This window comes from Anopheles cruzii, chromosome 2 (genome assembly GCF_943734635.1).
Source record: "Anopheles cruzii chromosome 2, idAnoCruzAS_RS32_06, whole genome shotgun sequence".
Lineage (NCBI taxonomy): Eukaryota > Metazoa > Arthropoda > Insecta > Diptera > Culicidae > Anopheles > Anopheles cruzii.
Genome location: NC_069144.1, coordinates 47,032,376 through 47,046,208, shown reverse-complemented (window position 1 = coordinate 47,046,208; position 13,833 = coordinate 47,032,376). Strand labels below are relative to the sequence as shown.

At 52.5% G+C, this 13,833-nt stretch overlaps 1 protein-coding gene and 1 pseudogene across 1 annotated transcript; both read right to left on the bottom strand.

The window, feature by feature from the left end:
• LOC128279196 (protein draper-like) overlaps nucleotides 1–75 on the bottom strand; it is a 3,960-nt pseudogene extending 3,885 nt beyond the window's left edge.
• LOC128279195 (protein draper-like) lies at nucleotides 11–8,195 on the bottom strand. Its single transcript, XM_053017915.1, has 10 exons — nucleotides 8,029–8,195; nucleotides 6,426–6,721; nucleotides 6,112–6,358; nucleotides 5,570–6,040; nucleotides 5,282–5,427; nucleotides 4,680–5,102; nucleotides 3,878–4,603; nucleotides 2,211–2,579; nucleotides 2,025–2,144; nucleotides 11–1,765 (listed from the first exon to the last, which is right to left on the bottom strand). Exons 1-10 carry the CDS (start codon nucleotides 8,193–8,195, stop codon nucleotides 1,167–1,169), a joined length of 3,564 nt encoding a protein of 1,187 aa, XP_052873875.1. The 3' UTR covers nucleotides 11–1,166.
• Between the last annotated feature and the right edge of the window lie 5,638 nt (nucleotides 8,196–13,833).

Genomic DNA, 13,833 nt, shown 5'->3' with positions numbered 1-13,833 from the left:
CTGATTGCTCGAAAATAGTTAACACTGTTTAGAGATTTGCTTTTTGACCATTGCGGGGTTTCTCACTTTCATCATATTTTCTCGGGCGCACCCACCTAGTTTAATAGTAAAATTTATTGCTTTTTATCAAATGCTGATCGGTTACTGTTTTGTTATCAGACTTCTTGACGATCCCTTATGCTTTATTGTGAATAGGGTTTTCTTTGCCACTAACGTTAGATATAGTTTTCAGTAAAAAGGGTACCACATAAGCTAGCGAATTCGAATGACGACGAGTTCGAAGGACCCTTCCACATCAATTTCTCACGGATGGGTCACTCTAACGGAGATCTAAATTACGGATTATTGCGCCTTCACAGTGCCAGTCACCGGCAACGTAACTCTGGTCTGGCCCAGGACCGAGGATCGACCATCGGCGCGCAATAATGAGAACAAGAGTAAAAGTCTATATAAATATTCAACACGAATCCGAATCTGAATGATTTTAAAATGTTGCCAAAGGCCTCCATTCCTCCTCCATAATCTTTCCTTTTTGCCTGTTTTAGTGTATCACTTGTCTCTGTACGTGTTGCGTTTACCGTACTTTACACCGGTTTCGATTCGCTCCTTTGGGGGTTCCCTTTTCTACGTCGCGCATTCCTACCTCATACCTATTCTTATCATTCGCTTACCTTACAATCAATCGGTACTACACTTTTTCCTACTTTTGGCACGATCCGCACTTTGAGCGGCAGCTTCCACCGCACAACTACGCACAAAAAATACTAGTCACACTACTAAGATGCTGACCCTTGCTGCTGCTGCTGGCCACTGGCCACGGCAATGGCGTTTGTTTGTGATGGGTGATATGAAGTGTATTCGTACGGATCATCGCAGGACGCTCCGATGAAGGCTCTCTCTCTGTCTCTGGTGCGGACCACGGAATGCGAGAGGCGAAGGTCCTTCGCCTGGTTCTCTTAATCTAACCCTAATCGATACCTAATGACGTTCAATAACGTTCAATTACACGTTACGCAGTGCCGGACGATGAAAGGAACGCGAAGGGGGAGGGAGTTGGGCGGGTGAACGAAAGATTCGGGTGCAAAGGAAACTTATCGGGACGATTATCACACGCAAATGCACAAAACGGCTTATCAAACTACTTAATCGGGGAACTAACACGACACTCATTCCTTGATGTTGAGCTGATGATCGGGAATCTTGGTCCCTCCTCCGCCCGACGACGACGACGAGGAGGACGTGCTGGGTGAGGTGCCGGGCTCAGCGCCATGTCCGGCACCGCCCAGCATTGGCACGTAGATACTGCCACCATCGTCGGTGCCGACTTCCGGCACCAGGTGGAGTGTGGCCGTCGTCGACGTGGAACTACTGGAACCGCCACTCGTGCGATCGTGCTCGTGGTCACGACGGTGATGGTGGTGCGGGAGCGGTGGTGGCGATTCCGGTGGCGTAGGCGAAGAGTTTGACGATGACGAGAGATCGTTGCCGGTCACCACCATCGCTGCCGCCGATGACGACGACGGGGCGGCTTGGTTGGCCGCGGTTTGCATGTACCGCGGTGCGGAAAGATTGTTGATCACGTTGATTGGTTTCGGAGATCCGCCGGGGGTCATCAGTGGGCCACCGGCCGTGCCACCGGCAGCCGCAATGTTTCCGTTGGGCACCAGGGGCGAGCCACCGACGGCGCCCTCGTCGGGCATGCGGAAATAGTGCGCTTTATGGGAGCTCCCAGCGCGCGAGTAGTCCAGATGATCGTATTCGGTGTCTGTGCGGGTTGAAAGGGGAACGACAAGGGTTAGCTCTGGTGTTACTTTCGAACCGGGGGGCGGTGCTAGGGTTTAAGACCTTCTTTCATTCCCAATCGCCAAAGGCGTTTGGCGGGAAACTTACAAATGTTTAAAGGATATTTTGCTTCTTGCCTTTTAGAAGCTGCATGCGTAAAAGAAGGAAGATAAATCGTAGATGTTCCAAGCATTTCACGAGTATCGCGGGGGGTGGCTTAATAGAATCCTAATCACACTTACCGGCCATCGAATCCTTCAGTCCGATCTCGTCGTACACGTGGTCCTTGTAGTAGTTCGGATTGGTCAGATCCGCTTCCAGGTTCTTCAGGCTCTGCTCCGGATAGTAGTGAATGGAATAGGCTGCCGGTGGAAAAAAGGATAAAGAACGGCTGCCCTCGGCTTACAGACCATCCCCCAGATGCTTACACTTATCCGTGCCATGCTCGTTGTTGTCCGGATAGCTGTACTTGTCGTGGTTCGGTGTGTGCCGGTGTCCGGTCGTCAGGACGGAGCACAGACTGTTCGGAAGCACTCCGCGCAGCAAACCGGTGCGTGCGTCGAGCGGCGGCACCGCCGTCAGGCAGCTTCCATTTGGGCCCGACGGGCCCGAACCGGTGCGTGCGTAGACCGGATTGTCAAAGTGACTCGGTTGCTCCTGGGTCATGTAGTTGACGACGTGATTGACCTCCGCCCGCAGATTAGCTACCCGCCGACGGTAGTACAGCATCAGGATCAGGACTACGGTCGCAAACAGCACCATCAGTACGATCGTCCAAACCGTGCCAATATTGCCGGCTATCGCGGGGAAAGAAAGTGCAACGGGAAAAAACCAGAATTAATGCCGGCTTGTAGAGGGCGACGCGTGGACAGAAGACAGATAAAAACTGTGGTGGTGGTGGGCCGTGCTAATCTTTGAAACAATAAGTAACCACTTAAAATGCGTGCCAAAGGCAGTGTGCTAACGATTCACTCAACCGGACAGCAAGCGATCTCTCCACACACACACAATTTACCGGATCGCCGATCGAAGTCGACGATACTCTCGGCGGCGCTAGAATCGATCGCGCTTTCAGTAGTTACATCGGCAAGCGTTGCGCCTTCATCGTGGTGGTCCTCCCCGAACGGACCACCGGCATCCACAATTGCCACCGTTGTGACCAGGCCTTCGTCGGGTGAATGGACCACTTCTTCCGTTGTGCTTTCCGACATTCCGGTAATAGTGTGACTTTCATCGATCAAATGATCCTCAGAGCTTTCCCAATAATCAGCAGTTGCTGTATCCGTTACACTTCCGTTGCTTGCGGTGGCATTATCTGAGGACAATATCATCTCCGTGACTTCTGTTCCTTCGAATGGAGTAACAGTTTGGGTGTCCTCCTCCGGACTAGCTGTACTTATTTCGTTTGTTTCATTCTCCCGATCATCCTCATTTGGCGCTCCTTTAACCAAGCGAACGACGATCTTCTGTCCCTGGTGTAGCTCTATGGTTCTGGCACCACTTCCCCGATCCTCGCTGCTCGACTGAAGGTTAACGTACGATAGGTTTACCGCAACGTGATCACCCTGCGTTGCGGCGGGTGCGGCACTTTCCGCCACCGGACGGAACGCATAGCTGGTGGTGTTGATGAACGTTTCCAGCACGTTCGTAACGTCCGTCCGCATCGTTACGTAGGCCGTTGCGCGTACCAACGTTACGTCCAAAAACCCGTTTTCACGGTACACCAGCGTTACCTGGTGGCCGGGCCGTAGCGAGTGTGTTTGGTTGTACACGAGCATAAAACGATTGGCCCGCAGCGGGAACACGATCGTCACGTTGAACAGGGCTGCCACGGCGTGATCCCGTGCGTGATCAAGGTGGTTTTGCTGCAACTCGCGATGATCGTAGTTCGTCGTAGTGTTCATGAGGACGATGGAAATGTTGTACGCAATCGCACCGTGGCCATTCATTTCGGTAATTTCCTCTTCCGTAGGCAAAAGGGGGATAATAAGAATGCTAAGTATAGGTCCGGCACACGGTTTCCGCACTGAAAATCCTTCCCTAAAAACGAAACACCCCACCCCCGGATGCCCCCGGTCCGTCCGTCTTGGCTCACCTTCATCGACCCGCTCCTGCACGAACCGGTTCGTCATCCGCTCGTCACAGTTCTTCCCGGTGTAGCCCGTCGAGCAGACGCATCCTTTGGCCGCGTGGCACACAAAGTTCCCGGGCGGACACTCGCACGTCTTCATGCAGTGATTGCCGTAGAACCCGTCCGGGCACACCTCATCGCACCGGTGGCCCATCCAGCCGGCTTCGCAGTTACAGTTTCCATCGTTCTTCCGGCACTTGGCATTGTTGTGGCAGTTGCACCGCTGACTACAGTTCGTCCCGTAGAACATGTCCTCGCACGCCTTCTCGCACCGCGTCCCGGTCCAGCCGGGCGGACACTGGCACTTGCCGGTGACGTGCGAACATTCGCCGCCATTCTTGCAGCTACACGTCTGCAGACAGTCCTGTCCGAAGAAACCGGACGAGCACGGATGCTCGCACGTTGGCCCAATGTACCCGGGCGGACAGCTGTACTTGCCCGTGATGGGATTGCACGTTCGGTTGCTCTTCGAGCTACTGCCACTGTCGCTCGCCCCGGGACACTTCTCGAGACACCCGTGACCAAAGAAGCCGGCCGGACACGGATCACTGCAGGTCGGGCCGGTCCATCCACGCGAACAGATACAGTCACCGGTGGTCGGATCGCAGGACGAATTGTTGTGGCAGGTACAGATTTCGTTGCAGTTCTCACCGTAGTAACCGAGCGGACAGCGACTCTCGCACCGAATACCTACGGAACACAGATGCAGAGAAGATGGTCATTAGATGGTTAGTGTTTCGGCTGCGGCTGCTTGAATGAGCCTCACCACCCCAATCCGCTTTGCAGATACAGCGCCCGGTGGTCGCATTGCAGACCAGCGTGTTCTCCAGGTGGCAATCGCACACCTGGCCACAGTTCTGGCCGAACCGACCGGACGAGCACTTTTGCTCGCACAGCTCCCCGGTCCAGCCGGCCGGGCAACTGCACTGCCCATTGACCGGATTGCAGACGCCAGCGTTTCCGCACCGACACTGCTCCCGGCAGTCGGACCCAAAGTGCTGCGCGTCACACGGCCGGTCACACTTGATGCCCTGCCAGCCGGCCGCACAAAAGCACTTGCCCGAGTCGCCCTCGCACGTGGCCCCGTTCATGCACTGGCACCGTTCGCTGCAGTTCTGACCGTACGTATTATTGGAGCACGGTTCCTCACAGTTGTCTCCCTTGAACCCGGATATACACAGACACGTTCCTGTGTCGGCGACGGCGACGATCGATCCCAAGAATGATTCAAACCGAAAATGGAAAAAGAAAATATAGTAAAATAAATAAAAGACACAAATAAATGGACATGGAGCGTAGAACGCGGCGGAATGTGGGTTAGAAAGAACATAAAACCGCTAAAAACAAATAGAAAACTCCGAAACCAACCATCGATGTGCGAACAGGGCGACGAGTTCTTGCACTTGCACGGCAGCTGGCAGTCCTGGCCGTAGCGCAGGAAGCGGCACGGCCGATCGCAGGCACTGTTGCTCCAGCCCGGCTGACACAGGCACTTTCCGGTCCACGGGTGGCACCTGCGCAGATTCGGGAACCGACCGAAGGGGGGACACACCACCAAACCAAAAAAAGAAAACCAAAAACAAAATCGAAAGTAAGCAACAATCGGATAATCCCGCGGGGAAGCAGCCCCCCGTTCCGTCGTCGTGGTGTCCGTACATTTTCGTGTTGTTCCATTCGCACTCGCACTGCTCGGTGCAGTTGGCGCCGAAGCGTTTCGCTGGACACAGCCGCTGGCCACAGTCCGCCCCGGTCCACCCGTCCGCACACGTGCACCGCCCATCCGACGTGTCACAGGTGGCCCCGTTCTGGCAGCGGCACGTTTCGCTACAATCGATACCGTACCGATTGTGCGGGCAAGAATCGAGACACTTGGACCCCATGAAGCCGGGCGCACAGCTACACTGGCCCGTCACCCGGTCACAGTCGGCTCCGTTAAAGCACTCGCACCGCTCCGCACACTTCAACCCGTAGCGGCCCGGTTGGCAGCGGTTCGCGCATACCGTCCCGGTGTAACCGGCCGGGCAGATACACTCACCCGTCACTGGATCGCAGGTCCCACCGTTCTGGCAGCGACACTTGGACTGGCACTGGGCTCCGTGCGTCCCTGCAGGACAGCTCTCGGTGCAGCTAAAAACAAACAAATCAAGCGTGAGAATTGCACCAACAGCACCGGGAGTGGAGCACCGACGTGTCCTTACAGTGGTCCGGTGAAGCCTGCGGCACAGTAGCACTCGCCCGACACGTGATCGCACTTGCCACCGTTGTGACACTGGCAGCGCTCGGCACAGTCCTGCCCGAACCGGTCGCTGGCGCACGTCTCCTCGCAGTACTGACCCTTGAAGCCACGCTGACACCAGCAGCTACCGTCGGCCGCGTTACAGGTCGAGTTGTTCGTACACTTGCACCGCTGCGAGCAATCCGATCCCCACAGATTCGGTGGACATTCTGCAACAGAGATAGAAGAAAGTCAATCATCGAACGGTTCCCCGCGTGGCCACACGGTGTCACTTACGGATGTTGCACGTTTTCCCTGCGTATCCCTGCTCGCACCGGCAGTAATCCGGCTCGACGCACTGACCGTGCCGGCAGCCCGCCTTACACTCCGGCACACAGCGCATCCCGTCTTCGGACAGTGTGTAGCCGACGCAGCACTTCTTCACGATCTGCTGCTTGATTATGGTGGTCGTCTCGTTCACCGTCCGGATCTTGATCCGGTACGCGGAACAGCGCGGCGGTATGCCGAGGCACCACTTCTGGTACCGCTCCTGGTACGCTTCCTCGCGCGGTATCGTTATCGTGACAGTGGAGCTGTAATCGACAGAGGCAGGGGGGAACATACGCGATTAGTGGGTTTGTGTTCGGTCAAATGATGTCCGGTTCACGATTAGTGCCACTGTGCCACTAATCGTCGCCATTTCTGCCGCTCAAGACTTGCTTTGGTAGTGTGAAGCATTTTTTACATTCCTCAATTTTTGCATCTGAAAACTCTCTCATGGACAGAAAGGTCTCTTGAAGAGGGCCTTGGATTTTCTAGGAAAGTTTAAAATATTAGGTTGGCTAAAAAGAAATCCATTGTTTTCTCGGTCGATGGCTTTAGTGATCGATATCTTGTGAAGTGTCGATCGTACAGATTCAAATTTTGGATTGATGAATTTAGGTTTTTGATGGTGCCGATACTCTAACAGGTTTGGTTTCATCGACCCGTTTCAGTTATTTTTTATGTTAAAGATGCACCTCATCCAGGCAGACGCGCCGTCGAAAATATCGATAAAAAGTAATCAAAGTTGATCGACGTGTTAGTAATCAGATTAACACAAAAAACATGGTGGATCGATTTTACATTTGCGCAGTTTTGGCCAAACGGAATGAAATCGATCCATTTCCCAAAAGGGATCAAACTAAATTCAGATCTCTACTGTCATTAACTGGACCGTTTGAAGCGATTTTCACTTTTTTTCCTGATTGCGCAATGCAAAGCTTCCTGAGTGATAAGAAATCGAGATCAAGAAAGAAGTGTGAAAAAAGATTGCTCAAGTTTTTCGCCAATAACGACCAAGACATCTACAAGAGAGGCATTATGAGCCTACCTTTGAAAAGACGACAAATTGGTGCATACTTGACGTAAATCGATGGTCCGATGGGAAACATCTTAAAAATAGTTTTGAATTTCATCCAAAAATAATGGATTACTTTTTCCGCAATCTCATATTAAAGCAACTCCTTGACCAATGCGCCTGCTGTGATCACTTTATAAGCGGAGCGTTCATCAAGTCGCCCGTTACGCGGTGTGGAAACTTCCACAATTGGCACGCCATTGCACTTTCAGTTGCAACCGTTTAAGCTAAGCAGCCTATCATTACATTACTCATCGGTTTCACCTTCCATCTACTGACCGCGGAACGAACGATCGTGCGAACGAAGAAAAAACACCGCCACTCTGGCCTCTCGCTGGCCACCAATAAAGCGCGCCAGAGCATCGTAATTTGCCTACAGATTTGCCAACCCCGCAGCCAGATACGTAACGTACGTCTGCCCGCAATCTCCACCGAACACCGAAGGTTAACTCTGTGATCAATTAACGGCCGCGTCGTTTTTTGCACGCCATTTGCGCTTACTTTTCTACTTCCTTGCACACGTGCGGACCCTCCAGGTGATCGTCCTTGATGATTTCGGTTATCGACTGGCCGTTGGCCCCGGTGTGGCCCACCGCCACCAGCAGGAGGACGGCCACCGTCGTCGTGGTCAGCATCCAGCAACAGTAGCCGCGCCATCGAGGCTTCATCGTCACTTTCAGCCGTGGTTTCAACAGCTTCTGTGGCAGTGTCCTAAACATGAGCAGCTTGAGTCGCGGCACATGGACCAGAGAGAAGAAACCCTAAGCTCACACTAATCACCACACATACACACACACAAACAACCGGTTCTGCGCAACCTGTGCGCAACTAATTCCACCGCTGCAACCGACTTTATGCAATCCCTCTCACATAGACACTGCCTGAAAGGAGAGAAACGTAAGTAAGGGCACGTACTGGCTATTTCATTCATAAATAACACGGCCCACAGAGGGCGTCAGGTGTCCTTAGCGCACGCGATCACTTGTGTGTCCACTCACTCACAACGCACAACGATCGGGTCTCTTGTGGTCTTTTCGCTTCGCAATACACCGTTTACCGATCGACTCTTTGTTTAAAATTCCAATCATTCTCACACACTGTGGTCGGCCCAACCGATGTTGATCGCTATGCTGACGGAACGGCAATGAGCTGCCACCGAGACCACCGTTAGTCGGTGGGTGTGTTGGGTTGAATCATGTAGCAAGCCGGCCTAGGAAGAGATCGAAGAAAAAACATGTTAGTAATAAGACCTAAATCGGGCACCATTCCGGCCATCCGGACGTCACCAGCAGCAGGAAGCTTCTAATTAGCATCGTCGGGAGTCGGAATAAACAACGCACACCGCGGGAGTTAAAGTCGGACGGGTTGAGATGTTAGAAATGCGTCGTCCGTTGCTTCAAAGAAGGGAATTTCCAACTACCAATTTGTAGTTGGAACACGCGACACTTAGTAGAACTCTTTAGATCGCCTATCAATACGCTCCTTGGTGCAAAGTCCCTTACCGCCTCCGGATACCTGTGTTGAATGGACCGTCTCAATAGCTATTGAACGATCCTCAGAGCCTCAGGAATTTATGTTATTAGCGTCCCGTAAAAGGCAACTTCAACTCTGCCGCGGTCACAAAGAAGAAGCTGACGATCGTTCTTCCGCCAGATAACTGTCGCTTTGTGCCTCGAGACTTGTTCCTTTACAATTCCGCACGGGGATCATGTTTCTTCGTCCGCTTCTCGTACGCAGCACATGAGCCTGACGGATTGCGCCGTACGTGTTGCCGATACGGCTGTTGACTGCCATCGATGCGCATTCCTGATATTACGATGCACGCGTCTTTGTTCTGCCCGAGGCCGTTTCTAAGGTATCGCCGTTCGTTCTGGAGTATATCGCGATCCTCGCGATCGCGGTTCTAGCCACAAAAGCCACATGAACCGTCATCGAACGCTCGAAAACAATAAAATAAACTCACGCGCGCACGGCAGCGGAATGGAACGAGGTTTGAGCCAACGCCCGTTTCTACTGTGGTCAGGGGCGCACAGGGTGTCGTATACCAAACCACGAAACACATTCACCCGATTGGCCCCAGTTTTTTGTTGGCCAGCAGACACAGCAACTGTAATCGAATTTCAACTGCGTCTTCCTGGAGTACGCACTTCTTCGAGTCGCGGCGAAACAATCACACTCAGCACACGATGAATCACGGCCCGGCCACGGCCCAGACAAACAAGAAAATTGCTTCCAATCGGACTCCATCCATATTTATTCTTAACTCCACGCCGTGCGCAAGTGTTCCTTGTTTGTCAAGCCACCGGAGACATTATCGTACACTAACCGCGACCGACACAACGGCAAGTAGCCACGACGAGCGCGTTACGCTGCTCGTAATGGAGCGCAAGTGCGTCCCGCGTGGAAATCCCGAGCGGCCCAAAGGCGAACGACGCCGACGGAGATCCTGTTGCGCCGCGGCGGCATATCGGAGGAAAGCGATAGCGCACCCCATGCCCTATCATCCATCACATAAACTTTAATAATTTGAAGAACATTGGAGAGGAAGAAGCAGAAGAAGCTGCCCGGGTGTCAACCCGGATGCTCGCCACGCCTCTCTGGTTCCGAGAAGCGATCGCGACACCCGAGAGAGTTTCGAGAGCACCAGAGATTTCGTAACCAGAAGACGAAGACCCTCTCGTAAACAGTGGACAAGTGTGTTTGGCCTCGCCCTACGCGGGAGGCCAAAGGGCGTCCTCTAGAATCTTACGATAACGACAGTTGAAGAGTGAAAAATATGACTTTCTGGACTGGTCGGCCGATTCCAACATGGCACAGGCCGCTCATTTTATCGTAATTTATTGAGGATACCAAGCAGACCTTGCCAACTTGGTAACGTGTCCCCATTCCGCATCCGCATACTTTGTAGCCGTTCGCTAACTTTCAAACACCGCTACGACAGGCTCTTCCTGATGGCCCCTTCGATGGAACGTCCAAACAAAACCGTTAATTATTTAGCGACGCACCGAAAACATTCGCGGGCCGCGACGTCGCTCCGTGAATTGACACGCCGCTTGCAGTTGCCAACCGTTCGGCTTCGAGTTTTTGCTAATAAAAAGTTGCGCTCCTTGGCAGTGGGCCAGAGTCGAGGTTCCAGCAGCAGCCCCGCGAGAGGCTACTCGGTCAATATTTATGAACGCCGAAGATATTCGGGCGTCACCGGGCGGAAAGAAAAAACCCAGGACCGGGCCCGGCCGTTTGCACAACTGGTAACCCCCCCACTTCAATGTCGCATCGAGGCCGATCCGTGGCCGCCTCTCGTTGTGCTCGAAAATGCGCTCGAGGATGAAAGTGTAAAACGGCAGCGTGCAGCGATAATCAATAAAACTGAAGCGAGAGACTCCCAAAACTGGAGTCGCCGACGGATTGGCGGGCTTTAATTGAACGGAAAGCGTTAATCGTAAATACGTGCGCGCCACGCAGAGTTCGAGGTTTCCATTTTCAAAAACCAAACCGAATCAAAGTGTATAAAACGGATGTTAGTTGGAGAAAACGATGGAATTTTGAAAGGGGCAAATATAAAAATGTTGCTCGTAAATTACCAGCGGCTGGCTTGTGCCCAATTTGCAATATCGTTTCGACCATTTTGCTGTTTATTATCATAATTATTTGCTTCACATATGCCCAATATTAGTTCGAGATTCATACGTCAATCTCAAACACAAGATAATCTCAAACAACATTCGAAAAATTCCTGCCATTTGGCATAAATTCCTACCAGACAGCAATCGCTATAATTCCATTCTTGAGCAGAAATTGTCACCCTTGCAGTTTTGTGAAGCAACATCGTTACGGAGTTACGGTTCGTTGGAAAGAAACAAAAGCCACACCTCATAAATTTGGCGCACAGCGCAATTCGCGGCCACCGTTGTCGCGCGCGATGGTTCAGCAAATTCAGCAACCCAAAGCTGTTGACACGTTATTTGAACAGAGAACAGAAACGGGGACAATGTGTTCCGTAAAAAGACCAACACGATACATGATGACATAATGAACAGTGCGCGCCCGCTGTGGGCCGCGATGATGTAGCGCATATTTATTTGTCTGCGCGTTTGCACTGAATGGCGGTGGCGGGACAAGGGGACTCAAGATCTTGAATGTCTTCTTGAGGATCGAGTTACAACAAATGGCCCTCGCTATCAGAACCTCCACTTCAACACCACCAGACGTTTATATTTAAGGCCAACATCGGTGACTCATCATGTACGAACAGTAACGGTTTCAAGAAAAATTACAATAATAAACTTCGGAGTGCCTGGACGCCGGACATTGGCGCGCCGGCCGCAGTGCGCGGTGGCGTTGCCGAGACCGTACTTAGAGACACGCGCGTTCGCTGCCCGGTCCACAGGAAATGCTTGCCATCGTCATCGCCAAACACACGCCACCGGCAGCTGGCCCCGATTATCTAATGAAGCACTAGGAAAATAGAAAACTAAAACAGTAACCCCCACGGCAGTTCATTCATTGATGGACTCGATCGGAACGCCAACATCTGAGTTGCACCTTGCGCCTGGGCACACGCTGTCAACAACCGGCGCCTGACACACCACATGGTCGTGGTAGTCTATAAACAACCGAGTGGCCGCCGTCGGGCCGCATCGAGGCGAGGCCTCCGTTTTTCCGAGGAAACTTTCTTGAGTCATGCTCGAGTGTGTGTGTCATAATGCGCGCGTGCTCTCGTCCCGCAACCGCAAGATCAGTTCAAGTGTGGTCGGTTCGGGTTTGAGTGTTCCATCAGCGCTTGGATCGAGCTTCTTCCCATTGCTAGCAGTGCACGGAGCGTACAGCGGACCAGACTGTCCACCAAGTAGATGTAGGCCACCATCAGCCACATGAGGGCAATCGGAACATAAGCCACCAGCATTAGCAAGCGCCGGAGATCGTAGGCGCAATCGGTACCGCAGGACAAAAGGGCGCGGGCAACCCAACGCGCAAACCTTCTTCGGCAGTAACGGAGCCCACTGGACACCAGATTATGGTTGGTGGGACGAGCAACTGACAGTGATTCGTAGACCCGGGACAAGATCACTTGGCCGCGGTTCCAGTTTCGCTTTCGCTTCGTTTCGGGCGCACACTGAAAGACCGGATTGGGTCAGAATTGGTGACAATTTTGTTACCTACGACACATACCAACAAATCAAACTGGAGGACAATGTACTGCATAGCCCACCGAATAACGCGACGAACAGCTTCCCACTTATCCGCCAGCACGTACTGCATCTGTAGAGCGACAGTCTTCACGACACCAAATGTTCCTTGCCGGCTAGGCCGTAGTTCCACCCTGGCCTGAGCTAACCGTAGCTGGTGAAACACGACCCTACGGTGTAAAAGCACTCGTTTCGCAGGATTGCTGCGGGCACATGAAACAGAAAAGACAGAGCAAACATTGCAGTGTCTCCGTACTCCGCACACCCCTAATCGAGTGGTCAGCTCAAAGGCCAGTTACATGCACTGCGCCTGCACAGTTAGCTTGTGGCGGCTTCACATTATCCAATCTAATTCTATTTACCGTTATGCTGCGCGTAATGTGCACGCAATCGGGCGAAGGTGTCGACTTCACCCGGATGTAGAATAGAACCGCGGTTAAGCTTACCTGCAGTAGGTTCTACAGCAAGGCAGCATGCACGATCGTTCAGCCATTTGGGAAAACATTTTGCTCTAAATGTTCTAATGGCTACTATGAGTAAAACGGTTTTTGCTCACCGTCCTTGCAGAGCTTGCTGTGGTCGTGCTTTCGGGTAGGAAAATGTTCACTGGGACGCCCCAAGCGAAGGCTAATTGATCGAGATGCAATGATAATAACTTAATAATAATGTTTATGAGGCACCCCACTAAGCGATGCTGGTCGAGGCCAAGCTGCACACAATGCAGCAATTGTCAAACGTTTTCAAGAACTAACAACCGCAAGACCCGCGTACATCTTGACTTTGCACATAGGGGTTGCTGTCGGCCCAGCAGCAGCAGCAGCATCATGAGCTGACACTTCCCTCATCTTGCTTTCGAGCGAATTTATTAACTCACCAACAGTCACAGACAGCCACCATGGCAGAGAGTTGCGCACAATTCCCACCGATAGCTGGGCGCTGAAGAGGTTACTTCCCGTTGTGACCACCGGCGGCCCTGAATGCTGAACTAATCCCCGCTGCACATGAGATGAGAAGGGCAAATTATGCTATCACAAAGTTTGTCCCGAGCGTGGCTATCATGCCAGAAGCGAGAATTGCCGCGGTGTCAACGATTTTCGGTTCAGTCCGTCCGGGGCCGATG